This window comes from Puma concolor, chromosome A2 (genome assembly GCF_028749965.1).
Source record: "Puma concolor isolate L17-30 chromosome A2, mPumCon1.1.hap2, whole genome shotgun sequence".
In the NCBI taxonomy this organism is placed as follows: domain Eukaryota; kingdom Metazoa; phylum Chordata; class Mammalia; order Carnivora; family Felidae; genus Puma; species Puma concolor.
The window spans coordinates 156,803,182-156,829,482 of NC_141668.1; the positions used below are offsets into that span (position 1 = coordinate 156,803,182).

Below are 26,301 nucleotides of genomic sequence, written 5' to 3' on the forward strand. Positions count from 1 at the left end.
TGAGGGTGAAATAAACTAATACACTGGTGATGTTTGACACACAAGGATTCAACAAACGATGACTCTGACATTATTACTATTACTCACAACTTGAACTTGGGATGAGAGATTAACATAAGATATAATAACCAGGCAGAAAGAATTAAATGTGTAATTTCCTAGTCGTTTTAAGGTGGGCATGCCAGCTAGGAACATAGATGTCGTAACATCAAGGAGAGCACTATTTGGGATCCAATCAAAGCCATACTCAAAAAATGTCTTTGCTGGAGCATCTGGGTGGCTCAGTGGGTTGAGCGTCTGACTTCTGCTCAGGTCATGATCTCATGGTTTCTGAGTTCGAGCCCCGCATCGGGCTCTGTGCTGACAGCTCAGAGCCCGGAGCCTGCTTCAGATTCTATGTCTCTCTCACTCTCTGCCTCTCCCCTGCTCACGCTCCATCTCTCTCTCTCTCAAAAATAAATAAACATTAAGTTTTTTTTAATTTCTTTGCTTTCCATTGAAAATAAATGAATCAGGCAATAGATAAGCAAGGAAAGGGGTAAAATAAATCTTAGGAAGAAGGCATTCAGAAAAAGAAAAGAAATTAAAGTGCTTACCAGCAGCTTTTGAAACTCCATCTGGTAACTAAAGCTAAGGTGTGGTTCTCTATAAAGACTAATTAAATAGACAGATCTCTGACTAGTCTGCTGGAAAAAAGACAGAGAAAATACAAATGTACAGCTTTGAAAGGCTAAATGTTGCTTTCGTGACATTTACAGAGGCGATTTCTAAAATAGACTGTGTACAGCATTATGGTAGAAATGTGAAAATCTGAATAAAAGGAATAATTTTCAGGGAAAATTCAGTGAGCCAGATTGACTCATAGAAAGGTAGGAAACCCAAATCAATAAATAACCGAGGAGGAGGTTGGAAAAAAATGTGCAAGATGGAGGAAAGTGGGGTTTGGGTTTATTAGAGATGGTTTCATAGAGGATCCTGTAATACATCGAGGAGAAGATCATTTCTATAATATTTAAACCGTTCTAGGGGCACTTGGGTGGCTCAGTCAGTTGAGCACCCGACTCTTGATTTTGGATTTTGTTTGGGATTCTCTCTCTCTCCGTGTCCTCTTCAAATTAAAAAAAAAAAAAAGAACATTCTAGGAGAGGGTTGGCAAACCTTTTCTGTAAAAGACGGGATGGTAAATATCTCAGAGCGTCTCCGCCCAACCACTGAGCTCCGCGCTGGGACACCACGAAATCAGCCACGGATAACAGCTGAACGTATGGGCAGCGCCGTCCCACATGTCTCTTCTCAGTAGCAGGTATTGGGCTGGACTGAGCCCACGAGCTGTGATTTGCTGACCCCCTCCCTGTTCTAGAGCACAGAAAGAGGTGGCATTTCCCGACTCATGGAATAAAGCTCTTCCAACCCTCATATCAAAATGCTCCAGAGCCTAAAAAAGAAAACCACTGTCTAAATAGGGTGAAGGGATCCCACAGGAGCCCAGCAGGAGCCACTCCATGGGGCCCTGGGCACACTGGAGGCGTGGCTGCAAAGCCCAGAAAGAAACGGCTTCACGGAGTGGAGTTTCCCTGAGCTCCTAAAAACAGGGACTATCCTTACCCACACACAAAATCTAATTTTAGCCAACTCCGTCACCTTGTTATCTAACCCTGTTTCGTAGGTCAGGCAGCACACTGTGCTGGCATGAACTCGGGCGGACCAGCCACAGCCCGGGCTTTCCTCCTGGGGGGCTGTGCGTTGCAAACACACTTGTCACCGAGGTTCCAGGACTGCTTTGCAAAAATGAGTGTTTGGGCGTGAATGACCTCAGGGGGTCCTCAGACAGCTCTGAAAGACTCCCATGATCCCGCTTCACGTTGCCGGTGCTTTTGGACACCCCACTGGAGCAGCAGTAAGGGTTCGAAGGGTCCCCTTAGAGTGGCCGGAAGCCAAGGCACCGTTCAGATTCCCTGCACGGGAGACAACGGAAGCCTTACTATTCTGTGTCTGCTCTCTGTCCCTTCTTCCACATGCTTCCTTCCTCCTCGAGAACAGCGTTCTTGCTTTGTTTTAAGAGTCTTGGGAAACAAAAGTACATCAGAGGATGTCATCAGCTGCTAGCCTTTAAAAAAAAAAGGCGGGGGGGGGTGGCGCCTGGGTGGCTCAGTCCGTTAAGCCTCTGACTTCGGCTCAGGTCATGATCTTGCAGTTTGTGGGTTCGAGCCCTGCATCGGGCCCTGTGCAGACAGCTCAGAGCCTGGAGCCTGCTGTAGACTCTGCCCCTCCCCTGCTCGTGCTCTGTCTCTCAAAAAATAAAACGTTAAAAAATTTTTTTAATTATTTTTGATGTTTATTTATTTTTGAGAAAGAGGGAGAATGAGCAAGAGAGGGGGAAAGACGAGGGGACAGAGGATCCGAAGCGTGTTCTGTCCGTGCCGACAGCCGAGAGCCCAATGCCGGTCTCAAACTCATGAACCGTGAGATCATGACCTGAGCCGAAGTCAGAAGCTTAACCGACTGAGCCACCCAGGCACCCCGAGATGGGGATTTTTTTTAAGTCATTTGTCGAGAGAGTACCCTTGGAGGACACTTACAGAGCAGTGAGAAAAGCAGGGTAGAGCCAAGGGAAGAAGGAAGCAAAGGTGTGGTTTTAGCTAGTGGAACCACAGGCTGATGCTGGTGTCAGAGGGCATCCCCAGGCTGTCACATGAGACAGGGAGGTCAGGCTTGTTCCCCCCAGCCTTGGGCAGCGATCGGCCGTGGGCTGCTACCCACCTTGGGGGGCAGGGGTAGGTGCAGGACAACTCTCAGGCTTTCTGGCCAAAGGGGGCTCCCCCGGCCTAGGCGACTCCCCAGAGAAGAGTGAGCTGTTGGCCACCAACACTCACGCAGCCAGGAGATCACGCCTCTGCCTGGCGGTGCCCCCCGGCTTCTCCTACAGGGGTCGAGAGGCACAGTGCGTGGCCTGGTAGCATCTGTGACCAAGCTTGCTCTTGTGGCTGTGTTTCAGACTGCATGTCAGGCCCGTGTCCTTTCGGGGAGGTCCAGCTTCAGCCGTCAACATCGGTGCTGCCCGCCGTCAACAGAACTTTCATCTGGGACGTCAAGGCTCACAAGAGCATTGGTCTAGAGCTGCAGTTCTCGGTCCCTCGCCTGAGGCAGGTGGGGCCGGGGGCGAGCTGCCCAGACGGAGTCACTTACAACATCAGCGGCCGCATCGATGCCACCGTGGTGAGAATCGGAACCTTCTGCAGCAACGGCACTGTGTCCCGCATCAAAATGCAAGAAGGGGTGAAAATGGCCTTACACTTGCCGTGGTTCCACAAGAGAAACGTCTCTGGCTTCAGCATCGCAAACCGGTCTTCTATAAAACGTGAGCACACCTCCCCTCCTCCGTCCCCACCGTTTGCTGAGGCTGAAACATACCAAAACAAAAAATGCCCGTTGCTCTAGACAGTCAGGTGTTGGGCAGTATGGTATGAATATCTTGAAGGAAGATCTCACTCTTCTGTAAGTGGTGCGGATCTCCTGGTGTGAAGTCACCCTTCTCTATTTAGAAAAAAAATTTTTTTAACGTTTAGTCATTTTAAAAAAAAATTTTTTTTTAACATTTTATTTATTTTTGAGACAGGGAGAGACAGAGCATGAACAGGGGAGGGTCAGAGAGAGAGGGAGACACAGAATCGGAAGCAGGCTCCAGGCTCTGAGCTGTCAGCACAGAACCCGACGCGGGGCTCGAACTCACGGACCGCGAGATCATGACCTGAGCCAAAGTCAGACGCTTAACCGACTGAGCCACCCAGGCGCCCCACGTTTAGTCATTTTTGAAAGAGAGACAGTGTGTGAGCAGGGGAGGGGCAGAGAGAGAACGAGAGAGAGACATAGACTCAGAGCAGTTTCCAGGCTCCCGGCGGTCAGCACAGAGCCCGCCTTGGGGCTCGAACTCACGAACCGTGAGATCATGATCCCAGCCAAAGTCGGATGCTTAACCGACTGAGCCACCCAGGCGCCCCGTCACCCTTCCCTCATAAACAAACCGTGATGCCACTCTCTTTTCTTGGTCCTTTGTTGCCTGTGAGGTTTGTTCGCACAACACGAAGTGGGATTGGCTCCACAGACCTCTCTTGAAGACCCCGTCCCTCATTTCTTTGTCCTGTCGGCTAACCCCGTCACGTTTTCTGTAATTGTGTCGGTGGCTTGCCAGAGGGGGGTGCTAAACTGCTCGGGAATTTTGTGAGCTGAGGCTTAAACGGAGCTGCTGATGAAGATAAAATCACACAAACTCACAGTTAAATTAGAAACAAAAGGGGCGCCTGGGTGGCTCAGTCGGTCGAGTGTCCGGCTTCGGCTCAGGTCATGATCTCACAGTCTGTGAGTTCGAACCCCGAGTCGGGCTCTGGGCTGACAGCTCCGAGCCTGGAGCCTGCTTCTGATTCTGTGTCTCCCTCTCTCTCTGCCCCTCCCCTGCTCATGCTCTGCCTCTCTCTGTCTCAAAAATAAATAAAAACATTAAAAAAAAAAAATAAAAAAAAAAAAAAAGAAACAATGGTAATACGCGCTCAGAACTCATCACTTCCTAATGATTTCACCACATTTGATGGTTCTCTGTGCTCCTGAGGTTATTTAGGCTGACTGTGCCTCTACGGTGGCGACACCATACGGCGACAAGCTACTGCACGTCTGCTCTCGACTCCACATTCGTGCTTGAAATCAGCCACGGTGCGAGGAAATGGACAGGCGCCCCACGTTAGGGTGCTTTTCTCCCCCTGCCGGGTTGGTAAACACCTCCTCACCCGCCACTGATGTATCCTTAGTGAGGATGAGACCAGACCCAGAGCTCGGGAGCTGAGAGCCGCCCTCCCCTCTTCCTGACCCCGTTGCCCACCGTCCACCAACAGCCAGGACAAGGGTCTCATCACCTCCCGTTTTTTCTCGTTTGGGCCCCGCTCCCTATAGGGCTGTGCATCATCGAATCCGTGTTCGAAGGTGAAGGTTCCGCCACCCTGATGTCTGCCAACTACCCGGATGGCTTCCCTGAGGACGAGCTCATGACCTGGCAGTTCGTCGTTCCCCCGCACCTGCGGGCCAGCGTCTCCTTCCTTCACTTCAACGTCTCCAACTGCGAGAAGAAAGAGGAACGGGTTGAATACTATATCCCGGGCTCCACCACCAACCCCGAGGTGTTCAAGCTGGGGGACAAGCAGCCCGGGAACATGGCTGGGAACTTCAACCTGTCTCTCCAGGGCTGCGACCAAGACGCCCAAAACCCAGGGATCCTCCGGCTGCAGTTTCAAGTTTTGGTCCAACATCCACAGAATGAAAGCAGTAAGTGAGCCCCGCTTTCCTTTCCCTCCTCCTCCAGCTCTTTCTTTCCCTCCTGGATAGTCCGCTTGGCGTGAGGTTCCCTTTCTGTTTCTCACCTGTGGCTTCTGGAACACCTGAACTCTGGACCCTGTAAGAGTTTCAGGACGTGCGTTGCCAGGCAGTAAGACGGGCTCGCTGGTGAACACCCACTGCGAGAAGCAAATGCAAACTTGCATTCAGGCCAAGTTATTTGTTTTTTTAAGTGTATTTATTTTGAGAAAGAGAGAGAGAGAGAGAAGGTGGGAGGGCCAGAGAGAGATGGGGAGAGAGAGAGGCCCAACCAGGTTCTCCACTGTCAGCGCAGAGTCCGATGTGGGGCTTGAACTCAAGAACTGCGAGATCTCGACCAGAGCTGAAACCGAGTCGGACACTTAACCGACTGAGCCACCCAGGTGGCCCCAGGCTAAGCTGTTGTTGTTGTTTTCACTTTTTTTAATGTTTATTTATTTTTGAGAGAGAGAGAGAGAGAGAGAGAGCACGAGTGGGGGAGGGGCAGAGAGAGGGGGAGACACAGAATCCGAAGCAGGCTCCAGGCTCTGAGCTGTCAGCACAGAGCCCGACGCGGGGCTCGAACCCACAAACCGTGAGATCACGACTTGAGTCGAAGTTGGACACTTCACCCGTTGAGCCACCCAGGCGCCCCTAGGCTAAGTTGTTTTTAATGAAAGTTTTGGGAGGTTACTTTCTGTATCACATGTCTTGACCCTCGATGTGAATCAGGATTCACATTGCACGGCCACCATCAGCAATAACGAACCCAGTTTTATTGGCTGAGTGCCCCATCCGTACTGTGGGCACACACTCCATGCCAAGCCCTGACCTAAGCAACCACTTACACTGCCTCAGCTAATCCTTATTACAACCCCAGAGGGGAGGCGGGTATTACCCTCAATTACTGCCGGAAAACCAAGAGGCCCAGATTGCTTATAGAACTAGCCCAACGTCACGTAGCTTGTCTGGAGCAGAGCAAGCCCAGAACCCAGAGCCTGTGCTCTGGATCATTCTGAACCCCGAGTGGGGGGTTTACATCACTCTACACACAGTTACTGAGATGCCACGAACCTAGAAAAGGGGAGTCAGGGCCGGAAGTAGGGGGAGGCCACGTGCCCAGGTGGCGACATTGAAGGAAGCACCTGCTCTGCGGCACTTACTTGCCCTTCTGGAGGTGCTCACCCTCAGGGTCACGTAAGCACAAGGTCAGCCCCTGAGAGCAAGCGCCTCCTTCAACTTTGCTCCGCGGGGAGTGGCGCAGCTGTTGAAATAAAAGGAGCCTGGGTGGCTCAGTCGATTAAACCTCTCACCTCAGCTCAGGGCATGATCTCACAGTTCACGGGTTCAAGCCCACATCAGGCTCTGAGCTGACCGTGTAGAGCCTGCCTGGGATTCTCGCTCTCCCTTATCTCTCTGCCCCTCCCCAACTTGTGCTTTTTCTCTCTCAAAATAAATAAATAAACTTAAAAAAAAAAAAAAGGTACAACATGAGTTCAGAGTGGAGTTAAATGGGACCATGGTGTTTATTTTAGTAGAGCTGATAAATGTCTGGAAAGTGACAGTGTGGGACCCGCCCAAGGGGCTGCCTCTGGGCATCTCTGGAAGATGCAACACCACCACATCCATTTTTGTTTTTAAGTTTTTGTATTTATCTTGAGAGAGAGAGAGAGAGAGAGAGCAAGCAGGGAAGGGACAGAGAGAGAGAGAGGGAGAGAGAGAATCCCAAGCAGGCTCCGTGCTGTCATCACAGAGCTGATGCAGGGGCTTGAACTCATGAACCGTGAGGTCATAACCTGTGCCGAAACCAAGAGTTGGACACTTAACTGGCTGAGCCACCCAGGTGCCCCAGCCCCACCGTGTCCTGACCAAAGATGACTTCTGATTTATAATAACCGTGTAGAAGGTGTAGCTGTGTGTGTGTGTGTGTGTGTGTGTGTGTGTCCACCGACGTATTTCCATGATCCCACTGTCACAATTTTATCATCAGAATGTTAAAAACCACCACCCAAGAACGGTGTGGGTTTGAGTTTAGGAGACAGAGAGATTTACCATCTCAGCTATGGTAAGTGCTGTCGATTTCTTGTATTTCCTGGAACGTCAGCTGAGTTGATCTCTACAACGAATCAGACTGTTAAACAGGCTTTCTTCACCCGCATCAAGAAGGGTTTGGCTTTAGTTTCGAGGTAAGTAAAGAGTCGCTAGCTGCGGTTTAAAGCTGTTTAGCGGTGTCCCGGCTTCACGTAAAGTGGGATCTGCCTGCGTGGGTTTGAATCCCAGTTTCCCTACATGCCGTGGGACTGTGGACAGAGCACCTCACCTTTGTGTGACTCAGTTCCTCAACTTCAAATAGAGAGGGTGGGCCCGCCCTCGTGGGGATGTTCTAAGGATGAAAGGAGGTAGCACAGTGCCTGGCAGGTGGTCAGCGCCCTTACGTGTTCTAGATCAAAGACCCAGCGCTTGACCTCAGAGACAGCCTGTAACCCAGAAGAGACAGGACTTGCAGGATGCAGGAGGTCACGTCCCAGGAGTTTTCGGGGGTGTGTGTGCCACGGGGCTCAAGGCGGGGAGTGCAGAGCAGGCTGGCAGGATTTCCGGGGGGAGACTCAAGGCAGAGCCTGGCGTTTCCCGTCTACGCAGGAGGCCCCCGGACGGTTGCTGCCTCTCGTTGCCACTGGAAGGGAGTCTAGTCTGTGTGCTGTTTGTTTCTGCTCTTTCTTGGCCTTGGAAATGAGAAGGAAGAAGCTGTGGGGTTGCTTCAAGACACGGAGTCCCTCGGTAGGAGCCTCTGCCCTTCACTTGACCGCCCTTTGCCCCCGTAGAAGAAACAACTGCCCAGAGCAGAGCCCGCGCCCCAAGCACACACATGTGGGGGGGTTTGCATTCAGCACAATGTTGTATTTATCCGTCCGCACAGCTGTGTCCCGCTAACCTCCTCCCAATCAGGAATCTTGTCTCATTCCTCCGTCTTCCTACACCCACCACAGTTTCTGGCACATTCCAGGCCCTTTTGTTTTTGTTTTTGTTTTTGTTTTTTAAGTAGGCTTCATGCCCAGCATGGAGTCCAACGTGGGGCTTGATCCCACAACCCTGAGCTCAAGACCTAAGCTGAGATCAGGAGCTGGATGCTCAGGGGCGCCTGGGTGGCTCAGGGAGCTGAGCGTCCAACTTGGGCTCAGGTCATGATCTCACGGTGTGTGAGTTTGAACCCCGCTTCAAGCTCGCTGCTGTCAACACAAAGCTTGCTTCGGATCCTCTGTCTCCGTCTGTCTCTCTGCCCTTCTCTTGCTCAAGCACCCTCTCTCTCTCTCTCTCTCTCTCTCTCTTCTCTCAAAAATAAACATTTAAAAATTAAAAAAAAGAGGGGTGCCTGGGTGGCTCAGTCGGTTAAGCGTCCGACTTCGGCTCAGGTCATGATCTCATGGTTCAAGCCCCGAGTCGGGCTCTGTGCTGACAGTACGGAGCCTGCTTGGGACTCTCTCTCCCTCTCTCTCTGCCCCTCCCCCACTCTCTCAACATACGTGCATAAACTTAAAAAAAAAAAATCTCGGGGCGCCTGGGTGGTGCAGTCGGTTAAGCGTCCGACTTCAGCCAGGTCACGATCTCACGGTCCATGAGTTCGAGCCCTGCGTCAGGTTCTGGGCTGATGGCTCGGAGCCTGGAGCGTGTTTCCGATTCTGTGTCTCCCTCTCTCTCTGCCCCTCCCCCGTTCATGCTCTGTCTCTCTCTGTCCCAAAAATAAATAAACGTTTAAAAAAAAAATTAAAAAAAAAAATCTCTACAGATGCCACAAAAATGATGAGGGGCCTTTATGAAACTTCAGTCAATAAGCTCATCCCTTCAGGGGTTTCCACAGTGTCCGTAAGTAGCAGGGAGTGAAAGGTTGTCTTTTTTCTTAAGGGGGAAGTGTCTTTCCAAATCTCCAGCTCCGGTGTTTTTTACCAAGAGGAAGCACCTGCTGATTCTCTCGCGGTAGGAAACCTTCCATCAGGATGTAGCCTTGAGCAAATCGGAGGTCTCTTTCAGCTGTAAGTTGGCCAAGGTCACACCTACCCCCTCCTCCTCCTGGTGAGGGTGGGGTGAGGCAAGAATTACGAATGTAAATAGTGACATTTCCATTTCTCCCATCTGTGAGAGGTGAGGGGTGTGCACGTCCATCTTGCTCTGATAGCTGAGGCCCCCTGGGAGCACATGCCTGAGGCAGCACGTGAATTTACTGTGTCTGCCCTTCGAGTCATTGAAAAAAGATCTTTTAATGTTTATTTTTGAGAGCGAGAGACAGAGAGACAGAGCGCGAGCAGGGGAGGGGCAGAGAGCGAGGGAGACACAGAATCCGAAGCAGGCTCCGGGCTCCAAATTGTCAGCACAGAGCCCGATGCAGGGCTCGAACCCGTGAACCCCGAGATCATGACCTGAGCTGAAGTCGGTCGCTCAACCCACTGAGCCACCCAGGCTCCCCTTAATCCTTTTTTTTTTAAGTTTATTTATTTTTAGATCAAGAGAGACATATAGACGGTGACTGGGGGAGGGGCAAAAGGGAGACAGAAAATCGCAAGCAGGCTCCGTGCTGTCAGCACAGAGCCCGACACGGGCCTCGAACCCACGAACTGTGAGATCATGACCTGAGCCGAAACCAAAAGGACTCTTAACCGACAGAGTCACCCAGGCCTCTCTGAAAATTACTTAACCTTTCTAAGCTTCAAAGTTGTAGTTTATAAAATGGAGATAATAGGGGCACCTGGGTGGCTCAGTCCCACTGAGTGGCCGACTTTAGCTCAGGTCATGATCTCCCAGTTCACAGGTTAAAGCCCTGAGTCGGGCTCTGTACTGACAGCTCAGAGCCTGGAGCCTGCTTCAGATTCTGTGTCTCCCTCTCTCTCTGCTTCTCCCCCATTCACACTCTGTCACTCTCTCTCTCTTTCTGCCAAGAATAAATACACATTAAAACATTTTTCAAATTGGGGCGCCTGGGTGGCGCAGTCGGTTAAGCGTCCGACTTCAGCCAGGTCACGATCTCGCGGTCCGTGAGTTCGAGCCCCGCGTCAGGCTCTGGGCTGATGGCTCAGAGCCTGGAGCCTGTTTCCGATTCTGTGTCTCCCTCTCTCTCTGCCCCTCCCCGGTCATGCTCTGTCTCTCTCTGTCCCAAAAATAAATAAACGTTGAAAAAAAAAATTAAAAAAAAAAAAAAAACATTTTTCAAATAAAAAATAAAATGGAGGTAATAAAAGCAGTATTACCTTAAACACATCTCAACTTTGAACTTCCCAAAGGGAAGGTCCTTTTTTTTTTTAATTTTTTTTTAATGTTTATTTTTGAGAGAGAGAGAGAGAGAGAGAGACAGAATGTGATCAAGGGGAGGAGCAGAGAGAGAGAGAGGGAGACACAGAATCCAAAACAAGCTCCAGGCTCTGAGCTGTCAGCACAGAGTCTGATGCGGGGCTCGATCCCACGAACCCCGAGGCCATGACCTGAGCAGAAACCAAGAGTCCTGATGCTCAACTGACTGAGCCACCCAGGCGTCCCCCCCATTGGCTACAGGCTTGGCCACGTGAGTTTGCTTCAACCAATGAGATGTGAGGGGAAATGTGGGTACCACTTCCAAGCAGAAGCTTCAGCACATGTCCTGTGGTTCACCTTTCAAACACCGTCATAAGACCGGGGTGTCGCAGAGGCCTCTCCTTCAGCCTGGATCTCAGAATTAAAAAGACATGCCCCAGAGGGGTGCCTGGGTGGCTCAGTTGGTTAAGCCTCTGACACTTGTTTTCAGCTCGAGTCATGATTTCACGGTTCATGAGGTGGATCTCCGCATAGAGCTCCGAGCTGGCAGCGCAGAGCCTGCTTGGGATTCTCTCTCACCCTCTCTCTCTACCCCTCCCCCACACGGGCTCTCTAAATAAATAAATAAATAAGTAAACTTAAAAAATAATAAAAGACAGGCATCAGAACTGCAATCAACTCACGACGGATGTATACATTGAATGCAGAATAAATCTTTGGTATTCTAACCCTTTGGATTTCGGGACCACTTGTTACCGCAGCATAACGTAGCCCGAGCTGACCGACACACTCCCTCTCAAGGATATCGTGAGGCTTAACCTAACACGTCAGGGACTCTCTGCCATGTGCCAGATATGCGGGTCATGGAGATCCATGAAGTTCACTCTCTGACAGGAAGAACAGGCAAGCAATTGGAAAATGAGGACTTCCCATTAAAGAGAGATTCGCTTCCTTCTTCAGCCACCCTGTCATGGCATTTACAACATTTCTAAAAGCATAAATCCCAAGGGAAGTGACAAATGGAAAGGAAACAATATGCTCACATTTCCCAAAGTGGGACGTAGACGGGTAACTGATTCAGCAGACCCCAAAGTGCAGAATCTAATCCCACAGTGGGGAAACTTCCAGAAGAAACTTTCAAAGGCCCAGGAGTTGGCAGCAAGTTACCTCCAGAACTAGGGCTAAAAGCTGGAGTAGCCACTCCAGCCCCAGACCAACAGAAGATAGGAATTTCTTCCCTGGTAAAGGGAAGGTTTTGAACCAGAGATCCTATTTGCATGAATAGGGAGGTGCTAAGCTGAACACAGGGAGCTTGAATGAAAGATTAATGTGCTGCCTTTTTTTGTTTTAAATTTATTTATTATTTATGCCGAGAGAGAGAAAGGGGGGCAGGGCGCAGAGAGAGAGACTCCCAAGCAGGCGGCTCGGCACCCGATGCGGGTCTCTGACTCACGAGCCGTGAGATCACGGAAGTTGGGCGCTTAACCGACTGAGCCACCCAGGTGCCCCTAAACATTTCTTTTTTCTTTTCTTTTTTTTTTTTTAATTTTTTTTTTCAACGTTTATTTATTTTTGAGACAGAGAGAGACACAGCATGAACGGGGGAGGGGCAGAGAGAGAGGGAGACACAGAATCGGAAACAGGCTCCAGGCTCTGAGCCATCAGCCCAGAGCCCGACGCGGGGCTCGAACTCACGGACCGCGAGATCGTGACCTGGATGAAGTCGGACGCTTAACTGACTGCGCCACCCAGGCGCCCCTCTTTTTTCTTTTATAATTTGTGTTTGCTCCGCATCTATAAGGATATTGTCTTTGCTTTGAAGTACCAGTCTAATTTGATTCTTTTACTAATGGGAGACACTGTTCTCCTGGCCCAGCTAGGAGTGGTTCATCTTTTTCTCACTTGTTGGAAATAATAGCATTTATTAGAGACCACATTATAATATCAATGGGTATAAAATCTATGAATAATGATAATATCTATGAAGAAATATTATATCTATTAATCTTCTATCCCTGAACTAATGGCACACTGCTGCTAGTTACTACACATGAGAATATTTATACAGGAGGGGCGCCTGTGTGGCTCAGTCAGTTAAGCATTTCCGCTCAGGTCATGATCTCACAGTTCGTGGGTTCAAGCCCCCCAGCGGGCTTTGCACTGACAGTGCGGGGCTTGCCTGGGATTCTCTCTCTCCCTCTCTCTCTCTGCCCTTCTCCCTCCTCTCTCTCTCTCTCAAAATAAATAAACTTAAAAAAAAAAGAGAATATTTACACAGGAAAATATTTAAATAAATGATGGCGAATATCACTTGTTCATTATCAAGCAGCCACTAAATGACCGAATATTTTCAAAGATTCGTGAATATGAAAACTACCTGGAAACATAATCAAAGCCGTGTAAAGTAATAAAGGAAAAGCCGAGTATACAATTTTATGTATACTGTACTTTTCCGTAGGTGAAAACGTTCATATGCGTGTGTGTGACCCAGGACCAAGATGAACTTGAAGGAGTAACAGCAGTTAAGCAGTGGTAGAAACTCAGTCCATTATTTTTCGTTTTCAGTTTCTCCTAGAGTTCTTGTATGTTCTCTCTCTCTTTTTTTTTTTAAAGTTTATTTTATTTATTTGGAGAGAGAGAGAGAGAGCACAAAATGGAGGGGGGGGGCAGAGAGAGAGGGAGAGAGAATCCCAAGCAGGCTCCACACCAGCAGCGTGGAGCCCGACGCGGGGCTCAGACTCCTGAACCACGAGATCATGACCCGAGCCGAAGCCAGACGCTTGACCGCCTGAGCCACCCAGGCGCCCCTTTGTGTATTCTCTTAATAAAACGTGTTTCCAATGCTTCCCAGCCAGGAGAGGTTTGGTGCTAATTTTTGCCCTGTCCGCCGGGTGGCCGCTGACCCGTGCCTCAGACCTGTTTTCTCTTTGCGGTTTCAGATAAAATCTACGTGGTCGACTTGAGCAACGAGCAAGCCATGTCGCTCACCATCGAGCCACGGCCCGTCAAGTTCAGCCGCAAGTTTGTCCCCGGCTGCTTCGTATGTCTGGAGTCTCGGACCTGTAGCACCAACCTCACCCTGACCTCCGGCTCCAAACACAAGATCTCCTTCCTTTGTGATGATCTGACTCGCCTGTGGGCGAACGCCGAGAAGACCATAAGTACGTCCCTTTGGTTGGCGCTCCTCTGGGGCCGTGGGTGGCTCTCCCTGCCCCTCCCCATCTTCTCCACGGGGTCCACTGGGTAGGCTATAGACAGTCTGATCAGAAATGTCCCCTGCAGGGGCGCCTGGGTGGCTCAGTCGGTTGAGCATCCGACTTCAGCTCAGGTCACGATCTCACGGTCCATGAGTTCGAGCCCCGCGTCGGGCTCTGTGGCGACAGCTCGGAACCTGGAGCCTGCTTCGGATTCTGTGTCTCCCTCTCTCTCTGCCCCTCCCCTGCTCTCTCTCTCAAAAATAAACATCAAAAAAAATGTTAAAAAGAATGTGAGGGGGCGACAGGGGCAGCTGGAACAGGAGCATCAGGGAGCCAGGAGTGGAGGACAGAGCACGAGAGGAGAGACCAAAGGGAAAAGCAAGAGAGTCTGGGCGGCCTTGAGGGCAGGGCAGGATGCACCTGCTGGTCTCCTCCCTGCCTGGTGCCACGAGCTCTTCTCTTCCAGGCTGCATGGACCACCGGTACTGCCCCAGGAGGCCCTACTCCCTCCAGGTGCCCAGGGACATCCTCCAGCTGCCCGTGCAACTGCACGACTTCTCCTGGAAACTGCTGGTACCCAAGGACAGGCTCAGCCTGGCATTGGTGCCGGCCCAGAAGCTGCAGCAACACACGCCCGAGAAGGTCTGCAATACCAGCTACAGCTACCTGGTGGCCAGCACGGTCCCCGGCCAGGACCTCTACTTCGGCTCCTTCTGCCCCGGAGGCTCCATCCAGCACATCCAGGTGAAGCAGAACGTCTCCGTGACCCTCCGCACCTTCACCCCCAGCTTCCAACAAGAGGCCTCCAGGCAGGGCCTGACCGTGTCCTTTATCCCCTACTTCAAAGGTGAGGACGTCTCCCTCTGTGTCCCCATCTCCCTGCCCCTTGCTTGTCTGGGCATCCCTCTTCTGTTGGGTGGGCGATCGCCTTCGTTAAGTTGTCAACTCGAAGGGAAGGGGCAGCTGAGTGGCCAGGTCCTGGCGCAAGAAATGTGACAGACTGGGGAGCCCTCCTCCTGACTCTACCCTTAGCCTCGTGTGGAAAATTCCGGGAGGTAGAAATAAGTCTCTGACAGTGGGAGGTGACGGGTGGCGGGCAGAAGAACAAATCATCAGGTTCAAGTCTGAAAGTTTATTTATTTTGAGAAAGAGAGGGAGAGAGTGCAGGCAGGGGAGGGGCAGAGAGAAAGGGAGAGAATCCCAAGCAGGCTCTGCACTTGGAAGGCTCAATCTCCTGAACCTTGAGATCACGACCTGAGCCAAGATCAAGAGGCAGATGGACACTTAACCAACTGAACCACTCGGGCGCCCCAACCAAGACTTTTATCTGAAGTTCACTTCATACTTTGTTCCCAGAGGCCTGAGTGGGGAGGGAGAAGAATCTTTGACCATAAGATTAAGGTCAGCCTTTGGGCACCTGAGTGGCTTAAGTGGCTTATCCAGAGTTGGCTAAGCATCCGACTTTGGCTCAGGTCCTGGTCTGCAAGTTCGAGCCCCGCATTGGGCTCTGTGCTGACAGCTCAGAGCCCGGAGCCTGTTTCAGATTCTGTGACTCCCTCTCTCTCTGCCCCTCCCCCACTTTTGTGCGCTCTCTCTCTCTCTTTCTCCATCTCTCTGTCTCAAAAAATAAATAAACCTTTTTTTTTTTTTTTTAATTTTTTTTTTCAACGTTTTTTATTTATTTTTGGGACAGAGAGAGACAGAGCATGAACGGGGGAGGGGCAGAGAGAGAGGGAGACACAGAATCGGAAACAGGCTCCAGGCTCTGAGCCATCAGCCCAGAGCCCGACGCGGGGCTCGAACTCACGGACCGTGAGATCGTGACCTGGCTGAAGTCGGACGCTTAACCGACTGCGCCACCCAGGCGCCCCAATAAACCTTTTTAAAAATTAAAAAAGAAAAAAAGATTAAGGTCAGCCCAGGCTGCCAGATCTCTCCAAGGCTACCGAGAAACCCCTTCTGGGGGCTCTTTGAAAACAAGACATACTCCGTGCAGTGTGAATGCTGGGGTTTTATCTCACTTGAAGGCCAAGAATGAATCCAGTTATGTGCCGGAGGCTCTTCAGCTTTGCAATTCTCCCATTCTTCCCAGAACCCCAAGTGGGTTTTTCTTTTAATGTTTATTTATTTATTTTTGAGAGAGACAGAGAGTGCACAGGCGAGGGAGGGGGAGAGAGCGAGGGAGACACAGAATCCCAAGCAGGCTCCGGGCTCTGAGCTGTCAGCACAGAGCCCGACGCGGGACTCGAACCATGATATCGCGACCTGAGCCAAAGTTGGACGCTTAACCACCCAGGCGCCCCAGAACCTGAAGTGTTTTCATCTGTGAAACAGAAATCGCTGTTTACCAGTCCCGCTGAGAGCAGCACATCGGGTGGACGTTAGTTAGCTGGAGGGCGTTTCTGAAAGGAAGCTTCCAGAGACAACCAGCGGTTTGGCAAAGGAGCCTCTTTTTTTGTTGTTTGTTTGTTTGGTTGGTTGGTTGGTTTTGTTCAAGATCTGAGCACCTGACCTGAGACTCTAACCTTGTGCCGACCAATACTCACTGGCCACGTGTGGCAATTTATATTTAAAATAATAACAAAATTAAAAATGTAGGTCCTGTCACATCAAGCACTTTTCCGGCCTTCCACAACGCACATGGCTGTTGCCCCCAGATGGTATAGATAGAGGCACCCAGGAAATATTGTAGGTTCGGTTCCAGTCGACTGCGATAAAGCAAGTGAAGTGAGTTTGGTTTCCCAGAGCATGTAAAAGTTATATTTACACCATACTGTGGTCTAAGATAAATAAAAATAAGATTTTTGTAAGCAAAAAAAAAAAAAAAAAAGTTATTGCTTAAAAAATGCTAACCATTGGGGCGCCTGGGTGGCTTACTCGGTTAAGCACCTGACTTCGGCTCAGGTCATGATCTCACAGTTCGTGAGTTCGAGCTCCGTGTCGGGCCCTGTGCTGACAGCTCAGAGCCTGGAGCCTGCTTGGGATTCTGTGTCTCCCTCTCCCTCTGCCCCTCCCCCGCTCGCACTCTGTCTCTATCTCTTTCAAACGTAAATAAACATTAAAAAAACATTTTAAAAAAATGCTAACCATCGTCTGAGCTTCCCGCAAGTTGTAATCGCTGATCACAAGATCGCCGTAACAAACACAATAATGAAAAAGTTTGAAACGTCGCGGGAATCACCCAAATGTGACACAGAGACACAGAGTGAGCACATGCTGTTGGAAAAATGGCGCCACAGATTTGCTGGACGCAGGGTTGCCACGTTTTTCAATCTGTAAAAAAACGCAGGATCCGCAAAGTGTAGCAAAATGAGGTGAGCCTGGGGCGCCTGGGTGGCGCAGTCGGTTAAGCGTCCGACTTCAGCTCAGGTCACGATCTCGCGGTCCGTGAGTTCGAGCCCCGCGTCGGGCTCTGGGCTGATGGCTCGGAGCCTGGAGCCTGCTTCCGATTCTGTGTCTCCCTCTCTCTCTGCCCCTCCCCCGTTCATGCTCTGTCTCTCTCTGTCCCAAAAATAAATAAACGTTGAAAAAAAAAAAAAAAATTAAAAAAAAAAAAAAAATGAGGTGAGCCTGTGAGAAACTTTAACGTCACCACAGAGAGCTCTGTTGGACGACGCTAGTCCAGGCACTTGAACGTCCTCTCCTCCGTCGTTTTCCCCTCTGTTTGGGTTCAGTGACACATCTGTGTGGATTCTCTCCCCTTTCCTGCAGAGGAAGGCGTTTTCACGGTGACCCCAGACACAAAAAGCAAGGTCTACCTGAGGAGCCCTAACTGGGACCGGGGCTTGCCGTCGCTCACCTCAGTGTCCTGGAACATCAGTGTGCCCAGCGGCCAGGTGGCCTGCCTGACCTTCCTCAAGGAGCGGACCGGCGTGGTCTGCCAGACGGGGCGTGCATTCATGATCATCCAGGAACAGCGGACCAAGGCCGAGGAGATCTTCAGCCTGGAGGACGAGGTCCTCCCCAAGCCAAGCTTCCACCACCACAGCTTCTGGGTCAACATCTCCAACTGCAGCCCTGTGAGTGGCAAGCAGCTGGACCTGTTCTTCTGGGTGTTGCTTACCCCAAGGACTATGGGTAAGGGCCTGCAAGGTCTTGTGCGGGTGGCGGTGGACGGCAGATGGGCAGCCGAAGCCTGGGGGGCAAGCCTGGGAGGGAGTCAGAAGACATGGATTTGAGTGCTGGCTGTCCATGTCTCTCAGCTTTTGCATCAGCAGTGCTGCGTAACAAACGGCCCCGGCACTCAGCGGCTTAAAAACAGCCGTTTGTTATTGCTCACGCATTGGCTGGGCGGTTCTGGTCTGAGCTGGGCTTATCCGGGTTCACTCACTCATGCACCCGTGGGCAGCTGCACGGAGCTAGAGGACTTTGCCGAGCTTGGCCGCACACTCTCACAAGTCTGGGGCCCAGCCGCAATTAGCTGGGACACTTGGGTTCCTTGGCTCTCCTCCCCACTGTCCCTTTCATTCCAGCCTGGGCCTTGTTCCCACGGCAGAAGCAGAGAGATCCAAGAGAGTCTGGGGGAAGCCTGCAAGGTCTTTTGATGCTTGGGTTAGGAACTCATACACCATCCCTCCTGGAATTCTTTTGCCCTGCCCAAAGTCAAGGGGTGGACTAAACGACTCCACTTCCGGTGGGAGGAGCCGCAAGGGTCACATAGTAAAAGACATCGTTCAGGGAGTGGGGAGAACTAGTATGTTTTTATTGTCCGTCTGTCATGGTCATTTACCATTAATCTCTCTCTGACAACTGGGGAAGTGTCTTCACTCCCCTGACCTTCCTGGTCTGTAGAGGGTGGATGGTAATAACTACCTCAGAGAAATATCAGTGGGAATTTCACGCTGGGGATTCACATGCAGGGACCTGGAAAGTGCGACACAGATGTTTGGTGTTGGCATTTTTTTCCAAGTCCGGGGAAGCCCTGGAAAATGCCCCTGGGGGCAGGTCTCGTGCTCAGAGTTGCAGAATCCGCTGAAGGGTTCCCAGCGAGGAAACGCATGTGTGGCACGGCCACCGTGATGGGGCCACGTTTGCCTTTATTCCAAGACAGTCACCGAGCACCACAGAGTGTTGGAACCAGAAGGGACCGTGGAGGTGGTTTCTCCCGGCCCCTTCCTTCCCTCTCTGGAGGTCAGAGAGACTGCGTGTCTGCCCAAGCCACACGGCTGATCAGCAGCAGGAGAACTGGGGGGAACCAAAAACCACAAGTGAGAAGCTCTGTCATACTCTCAGCTCAGCTCCCGGGTTTGCTGACTCTCTCACATTCATTTTCTGTCATTAACTTCTATTTCTTTCTTTTTTTTTTTTTTTAAGTTTATTTATTTAAGCCATCTCTACACCCAATGGGGGGCTCAAACTCACAACCCCAAGATCCAGAGCTGCACGGTCCTCTGACCGAGCCTGCCAGACGCCCCATTTATTCCTGTTTCTCTCTTAACCTCACCTTTCGTTTTCTTGGTAAACAAGCAAGAAATGCTAAATCCCTGCTCAGCGTGGGTCTCCCTGTCTGATTTATTTCCTTTCTTCTTATACAGCTGTAGGAAAAGAATAGCGTAGATGAAACAACCCTGTCCTGAACACCTTCACTGCTGACTTTTGACTCCCTGCTTTCCCTCCACCCCTCTGCTCTCCTCTCTCACATAAGCTGTGGCGACCCGGTAGATACACCCAGGGGTAGGCCCAGCATAGCCTTTGGAGTGGATCTGGTAGGGCCCCCAGTTTGTTTTAGTTACCTATCACCGTGTAACAAACAGCCCCGAGATTTAGTAGCTGAGACAATGTACCATTTTGCTTGCCCGCAATCCTGTGGGTCAGGAATTTGGACAGGACACGGCAGCGTGGCTCTTCTCTGCTCGTGGCTGGGATGGTTCACCTGGGGACAGATGTCTGGAGCCTTAGTAGTCACCTTCGGCCAGGTTCCCTGGTGTATGTTCCTCACGGAGTCTCCACATGGCTGGCTTGGGCTTCCTCACAGCATGGTGGCCTCAGCGTCGTCAGACTTCTGTGGCGTCTGACTGGCTTGCCCTCAGACAGGAAGTGCAAGATGTAGCCAGGCCTGTAGAAGGCCCCGGAACCGGCGAGTCAAGAAGAGTCGAGAAGGGGGGAAATAGGGTCCTCTCACTGTGAGGAGCAGCGTGTGTGTATGGGGGGCAGGGGGAAGGAAGGGATGGCGGCCATCTCTGGAGACTGTCTCCTCCGGTTGATCGTCGGCCCGGCGCCCCCGCGTCTCCTCATCCCTCTCCCTCGTGTCTCTGCTCACAGACCTGACTGTCATCATCACGGCGATCGTGGGAGGTGGCGCCTTGCTGCTGTTTGCCCTCGGACTCATCATTTGCTTCGTGAGAAAGAAGTAGGTGGAATTTCTCAAAACTGTCTTCAGCTGCCCTGACGCCTCCTTAGATCCCACAGACCAGAGCTGTCGTGAATTACAGATTTCTTTCCTTACTCCCAGTTTCTCTCCTGAGGATCGGTGTTAGATAATATTGTTTGGAGGGGACGGAGCGGAGAAAAACAGAAAACACGGCTGGTGACACTTTGGCCTGCAGTTTTTTACACAGCTGCCTCAGCACAGGTCAGCTGTGAATCATGTACTGTCTGCTCATCACACGGTGGCCATCACCGGGGTGACCTTAGCAGGAAAACCATCACGTCGGCCCCGCCAGACCGGGCCTCTGAGCCTGTGTCCTCTGTCCCCTTGAGAGCAAACGTACGCTGCACACACCCCCCACCGGCGTGTTCTCCTCCGGTTTCTTAAACTATTTTATGTCTGTTTATTGGACTCCAGACAGGCACCAAAAAGCTAGCCCTGTGGGCGAGAGGAAGGAAGACCCAGTTATCTGACTCAGTCTCCCCTCCCTCCCCCTCAGGGTGACGGCTGCTGTTTCACGAAAGGGCAGCGTTGACCTTTTTAGACCTAATATACGCTGCTACCAGATTTGATCAGTTCTGCTTGTATTTCTGACGAAAGCCGTGAGGAATGGGGGGAAATTGCTTTCCTTAGCACGACTCAACCTTCCAACAAGCCAACACGAAATTTTTTTTTATTAACTGGGGCCATGAGCACACAACCGAAATTCCTGACCAACAGTGAGACTGTCCAGAAATGTCTCTGCTGATGAGGAGGGGGCTGCCCACGGCCGATCCGGGGAAACACCTCTTCTCCATGAGATGGGATTGTATATATATCGCACGGGGAGAAAGGACTTCTTTTTGTGAATCATCGATTTATGGTTTCTCTGGGAAGCTTCCTTGTCTGGGGTGCAGTCTCTTCCACCCAGACCAGAAAGCTCCGTGTTAACACTGGGCCCCTGCCATCAGGAGGGAACCGGGCGACGAGAGGGTCCGGCTTCTGGCCTGAGGATCGCCGGCCCCGGCCTTGCGGTGGGGGAGGCCACCAGCTGTAGGAGGGCAGGGAGGTTCTGCAGTGAGAATGACGGCCTCCTGGACATTGGGGACCGTGCACGGTGCTGGGGATGCAACAGTGAGCAGGACAGAGTCTCTCCCACCGCCCGGTGTGGGGGCAGAGGGACGAAATGAAGGACCAGCTTCAGAACTGCCTAAAAAGAGCGTTCGCGGAGAGCATCGAGGCTCTGCGAAGCACGAATGAGGGGCGTCCGTCTCAGGGCTTCAGGCTGGAGCCTTCGGAACCCATCAGTCCAGCCAGACACGCAGTGCTACAAGCTAAATGTACTAGATTATTTTTTTATCTCAGAAAAGGACAGAGAGCCTGTCCACAGTTAGTGAGCCGCCAGCCTGTGCGTTATACGGTCCATTATGTTAATTGGGCTAATGTCCTCCATTTGAATCACTGGTCAGCTAAAAAGCCAGCGTCCCCTGCTTTTGGCTCGTGGCGATGGAGGGCGAAGCTTTGTTTTCCGTGGCGGTGAGTGCTAATGCCCGTCCACGCCCAAGGACCAAAGAACATTACAAACCAAAGGTTAATGGTGTTACCGAGGAACTCTGGCCTCCCGGCCTAAATGGTGTTTTCTTTTGAGCTCTTTCCCCTTATGCAGCTTCCTGCATAAGGAAGGGGCTGGATCCCTCTGCTAATACTGACTTCCATTGTCCCCCGCTCCAGCTAAAAACTCGGATACAGCCTTCCATCCTGAGTCTCCTATGTCCTGTCCTTGAGAATGCAGACGGTCAGAGTTCTACCCATGCAAAGGAGGGGTGAAGCCTTAAGCTACGGGAAGGACTGAGTCGTAGAGGGTTGGCCTGGGCATGACCGCACCTGATGTGGTCGGGGTGGGGCACGGCCCTTTCTCGTAGGACAGAGGGGAGCTGATTGTCAGATGTTTCCACCCCGGGCTACTGCGCATTCGCCGAAGCACATCCAAGCGCAGACAGTGTTAAAACGGGCACTGTCTCCACCACCCTGTTTCCACTGTGAAGACTGGAGACAAAAGCTGGTCCCCTTTTTTGTTTTTTTAGTGTTTATGTATTTTGAGAGAGAGAGCATGTGAGCAGGGGAGGGGCAGAGAGAGGTGAAGACAGAATCCCAAGTGGGCCCCACACTGTTAGCACAGAGCCCAGCGCGGGGCTCGATCTCACAGACCGTGAGATCATGACCTGAGCCGATATCAAGAGTCAGATGCTTAACCGACTGAGCCACCCAGGCGCCCCAGAAGCTGGTCCCCTCTAAATTCTAAGGACAGGAGTTTCCACTTCAAGGACCGAGGGATTTGAGAGACTTGGGGGAGACGTGTGGGAACCCCAAAGTGCCCGAGTTCCGGTAGGGGCTCTACAAATGGAACACAGCTAAGGTCGTTTCCTTCCTGTCCTGTTCCCTTTCTGCCGGTAGGAAAAAGAAGACAAGCAAAGGCCCATCTGTAGGCATCTACAACGGCAACATCAACACCCAGATGCCGATGCAGCCAAAAAAGTTTCAGAAGGGACGAAAGGACAGTGACTCCCACGTGTATGCAGTCATCGATGACACCATGGTATATGGCCATCTGTTGCAAGATTCCAACGGCTCCTTCCTACAGCCAGAGGTGGATACCTACCGGCCGTTCCAGGGTCCCACGGGGGACTGCCCTCCCTCCCCACCCCTCACAGGCTCCAGGGCCCCGACTGCAAAGCTGACCGTAGACGAGCCACCCCCCAGCTTCCCTGCTGAGTCTGAGAGTGAACCATATACCTTCTCCCACCCCAACAACGGGAACACAGACATTCCCTTGCTGGACACCCATGAGCCCACGGAGCCTGGGGAGTAACTTGGACCCATCCCAAAGACTTTTGCTGAAAGCGGGGCACTGAGACACCCTTTAGGGGCCTCCAGCAGAAACCCTAAAGAGGAGTTTTATGGAAGGAACAGCAGGAGGTTTTACTGGACGCCACCAACCCCTGATTTCCAAGCGGGCTTGTTCCGACAATGGGACGTTGAAAGTGATGAACGCCCTACCTGGATACAGTCGTCCCAGTCCGTATCCTTCTGAAGCCAGGTTGGGTTGTAAACCAGCCGTAAGGAGAGGGGAGGGCTGTGAGTCACCCCGTACGAGGTTGTAATGAGCTCTGGATCTGGATTTGGAACTCTTCAGGGCGACAATTCTGATCCCTAGGAGCCCATCCAAGGTCCCTGCTCCCCCTGGAGCCCCCTGGATGAAAAGGACGATGTGCCTTATTATTATTATTTATTTGGGGGTCCTGTGTATTTAAGAAGTCGAAGGTATGACCACGCAGCTCTTTTCACCTGACGTAGTGACAGCTCGCGCTCACTGGTTGGATGGCTGGGTTTTGACTTCTCCCGACCACTAGATAAACATGTGCCTGTTCCCTGGAAGATGGGAATGATTTGCGATCTGTCCAGCCAGGAAAGGGTGTGCCTGTTTGAGGGCATTGACACTTACCTGCTTTGACAAGAGGCTTCATGGTTCTCTTGCTCTGCTCGTGGTCATCCTCACTGTCCTTCAGTCCCAGAAGGAAGAGAAATTTCCTTGAGTTGCCGTGGGTGGCTGTCCCAGCTCCAGCCGTACTTCGGTATTTAAACAGAAATGTAGAGAGGACTTGCATCCCCTAAAAGTGTTTAATGACGCAGGGGAGACTGGCCACTGGGTTCCTTTCCTATCGCTACCGTAACCAATTATCTCAAACCCGGTGGCTTAAAACAAGGCAAATTTCTTAGCTTCCGGTTCTGGAGATGAGAAGGGCATAGATGGGTTTCACGGGGCCAGCTAGCATCAGGGTGTTAGCCCCTTCTGGAGGCTCTAGGGGAGAGTCGGTTGCCTTGCCTTTTCAAGCTTCTAGAGGCTGCTCACACTCTTTGCCTCCGATGGGGCTGGGCACACCGTGGCACCCGCACTGTCACTGGCAGGGTGACCCTGATGCCCCTCTTTCCTTCTTTCGTTTAGAAAGCCCACCCACCCAGATAATCCGGGATCATCTCCCCGTGTCGAGCTCTTTAATTTAATCACACTGAAAAGTCCCCTTTTGCCGTGTGAGGTACCATATCCACAGGTTCCTGGGAATTAGGCACATCTCTGGGGAATCATCGTTCTGCCCATCATACCCCCCTGCCAGTGCAGGACAGACTATGAAATGACCCAGCCCGCCAGTGTGCTTGGTTTGGCCTAAGAATCTTTTTTATTTTTTATTTTTTTAAGAATTAGCCACTAACATTTAAAATTCTAAAATGTTTGCGTAAAAATCCGGATCGGGACGTGCGGCTGGCCTGGGGGGCTCACGCTGTCACCCAGCAGCCGCTGGCTGGAGCTGGTAAAGCAGGTCCAGTTTTAGGTGGGACACCTGGTGTCCCGGTTCAACCCAGCCTCCCCCCCCACCCTCCCACCCCCCACCCCCCACCCCTGCCACCACATTTCTTCTCACACTGATGCTGAGTCTGTGGCTGAAGATCAGTGCGCGTCCCCCCACCCCGCTGCAGGGTTGCTCTGTTTATAATGAAATGGAAAGTTTGGGCCCTAGATCTCTCATCGAATGAGAAGACAGGCCTCGAGGCTGGTGTGTGTTTCAGGAAAGGTTTTTCCCACACACAGCCCCGCGTCCCTCGTTCATACTAATGACCAGCCGAGCTCCTGTGGGCGTTTGCCTCTGTGGCCCCTGCTGTCCTCTGGGAGGAGAGGGATGGTGTTCCGGCTTGACAACACCATCCAGAGGTCAGTGTTTCTGTGGCCAGACCTCCTTTAAAGGTAAACTGGCTTCATCGTGTTCGGTGAATTCACCTGGGAAACACCCGGCCTAGACTTTGCTACTTTGCCTCCGTGTGGACTTGTGCAGTCTCCGGACTGGTGTATCTTCTGAGGCCTCTTGGACTCTTTCCAGAAGGAAGAGTCGGTTGTTTTAGTGATGACCTTGGTGGTGCCCCCGGCAACTTTCCCTTCTGAAAGGCGGCCCCCTGCCCAGTTACCCTCGACCTCTCGGCCTGAGATGTGGGCGACCTCCCCCATGAGGGGCCAGCGGAGGGCTGGGGCTTCCTGCCCACAACTGAAATTGGATCGTTGCTTCCAGTCCCTGTAGGAGCCCCAGCCTCCACCTGCCGCCCTCCCCGACCTCCTGGGCTCTGCGGAAGCCCCCTCCATCCATGCCCTGCATCTTGTAGCCACGAAGCGTGGCTGGCCACCCTTGGGCCCCGTGTGGCCATTTTTTAACCGAGAGCTCAAAGCCCCAGACCCAGTTGCCTTCTTCCTGAGACCGCAGGTGAATTGAACCGTTTTCTGAAGCTTTGCCTCCCTGCAGGTGCCGGCCCAACATACCCCTGGCCCTTTTCTTGAAAGCCCAGACCCCCACTTACGTAAAGTACTTCGGGGTCACTGGAAACCAGTCGGACACGTTTGCTGATGCCTTCTGTGCTGGCACGGTGCCCTCCCTGCTGGGACTGCCTGCACCGGGGCCGCCCCCACACCCGTCTGCTGGGCTGGTGAAGAAGCCCGGCTCGTCCAGGCCTGGGCTGTAGCGCTGGGGTCATTTTGCCCAGGAGGAGAAAGGCCCAGGAAGAGTCAAGGGGGAAAAGCATATGTCCGGGGGGATGTAACCTTGGTCACGGTTAGAGAACCGGTGTGTGTGGATCTGTAATCCTTCGCTGGAAATAATTTATTTTGTTGTAGATACTTTTCAGGTGCCGTTTTCTTCATTTCCTACACTTTTTGTTTTTGTTTTTGTTTTTTTTAATAAACAAATGTACTGGAAAGAGAAACGGGCGTTGAGTTGTTTACATGCTTTGGTCCTCCGCCCCCCGGGTCGGCTGAGGGCCAGATTCCCCAGTTCACTGTGACGGGCTCAGCACAAGGTCAGCAGATGCCGCGTCTTCTGTGTGCTTATGGCACGGGATGCCAGGGTTTGGGCTGACAGTGGGTACCTCGGACGCCAGAGCGCGCTCTGCTCTGTCTTTGTCGAGACAACGCGCGCCTCCCTGTGTGACCACTCGTGATTTGCTCCTGCCACTGTTCCTGGACTACTCTCTACCAAAAGCTGTGCCACCTACCTCCCCTCCTGGAGAAAAGCCTACCAGAGCTTCAGAATCCACCGTAGCCCACTT

The 26,301-nt window shown here is 51.8% G+C and overlaps 1 protein-coding gene across 1 annotated transcript in view; it reads left to right on the forward strand.

Annotated features, from left to right (window-relative positions):
* The window catches only part of CDCP1 (CUB domain containing protein 1), a 57,441-nt gene extending 31,482 nt beyond the window's left edge, over positions 1–25,959 (forward strand). The window contains exons 3-9 of the mRNA XM_025916539.2: positions 2,996–3,358; positions 4,942–5,310; positions 13,554–13,775; positions 14,278–14,658; positions 17,523–17,888; positions 20,073–20,160; positions 22,612–25,959. Coding sequence (XP_025772324.2) covers positions 2,996–3,358; positions 4,942–5,310; positions 13,554–13,775; positions 14,278–14,658; positions 17,523–17,888; positions 20,073–20,160; positions 22,612–23,026 — 2,204 coding nt within the window. The 3' untranslated portion in view covers positions 23,027–25,959. The remainder of the gene's footprint in view (positions 1–2,995; positions 3,359–4,941; positions 5,311–13,553; positions 13,776–14,277; positions 14,659–17,522; positions 17,889–20,072; positions 20,161–22,611) is intronic.
* The last annotated feature ends 342 nt before the right edge of the window (positions 25,960–26,301 follow it).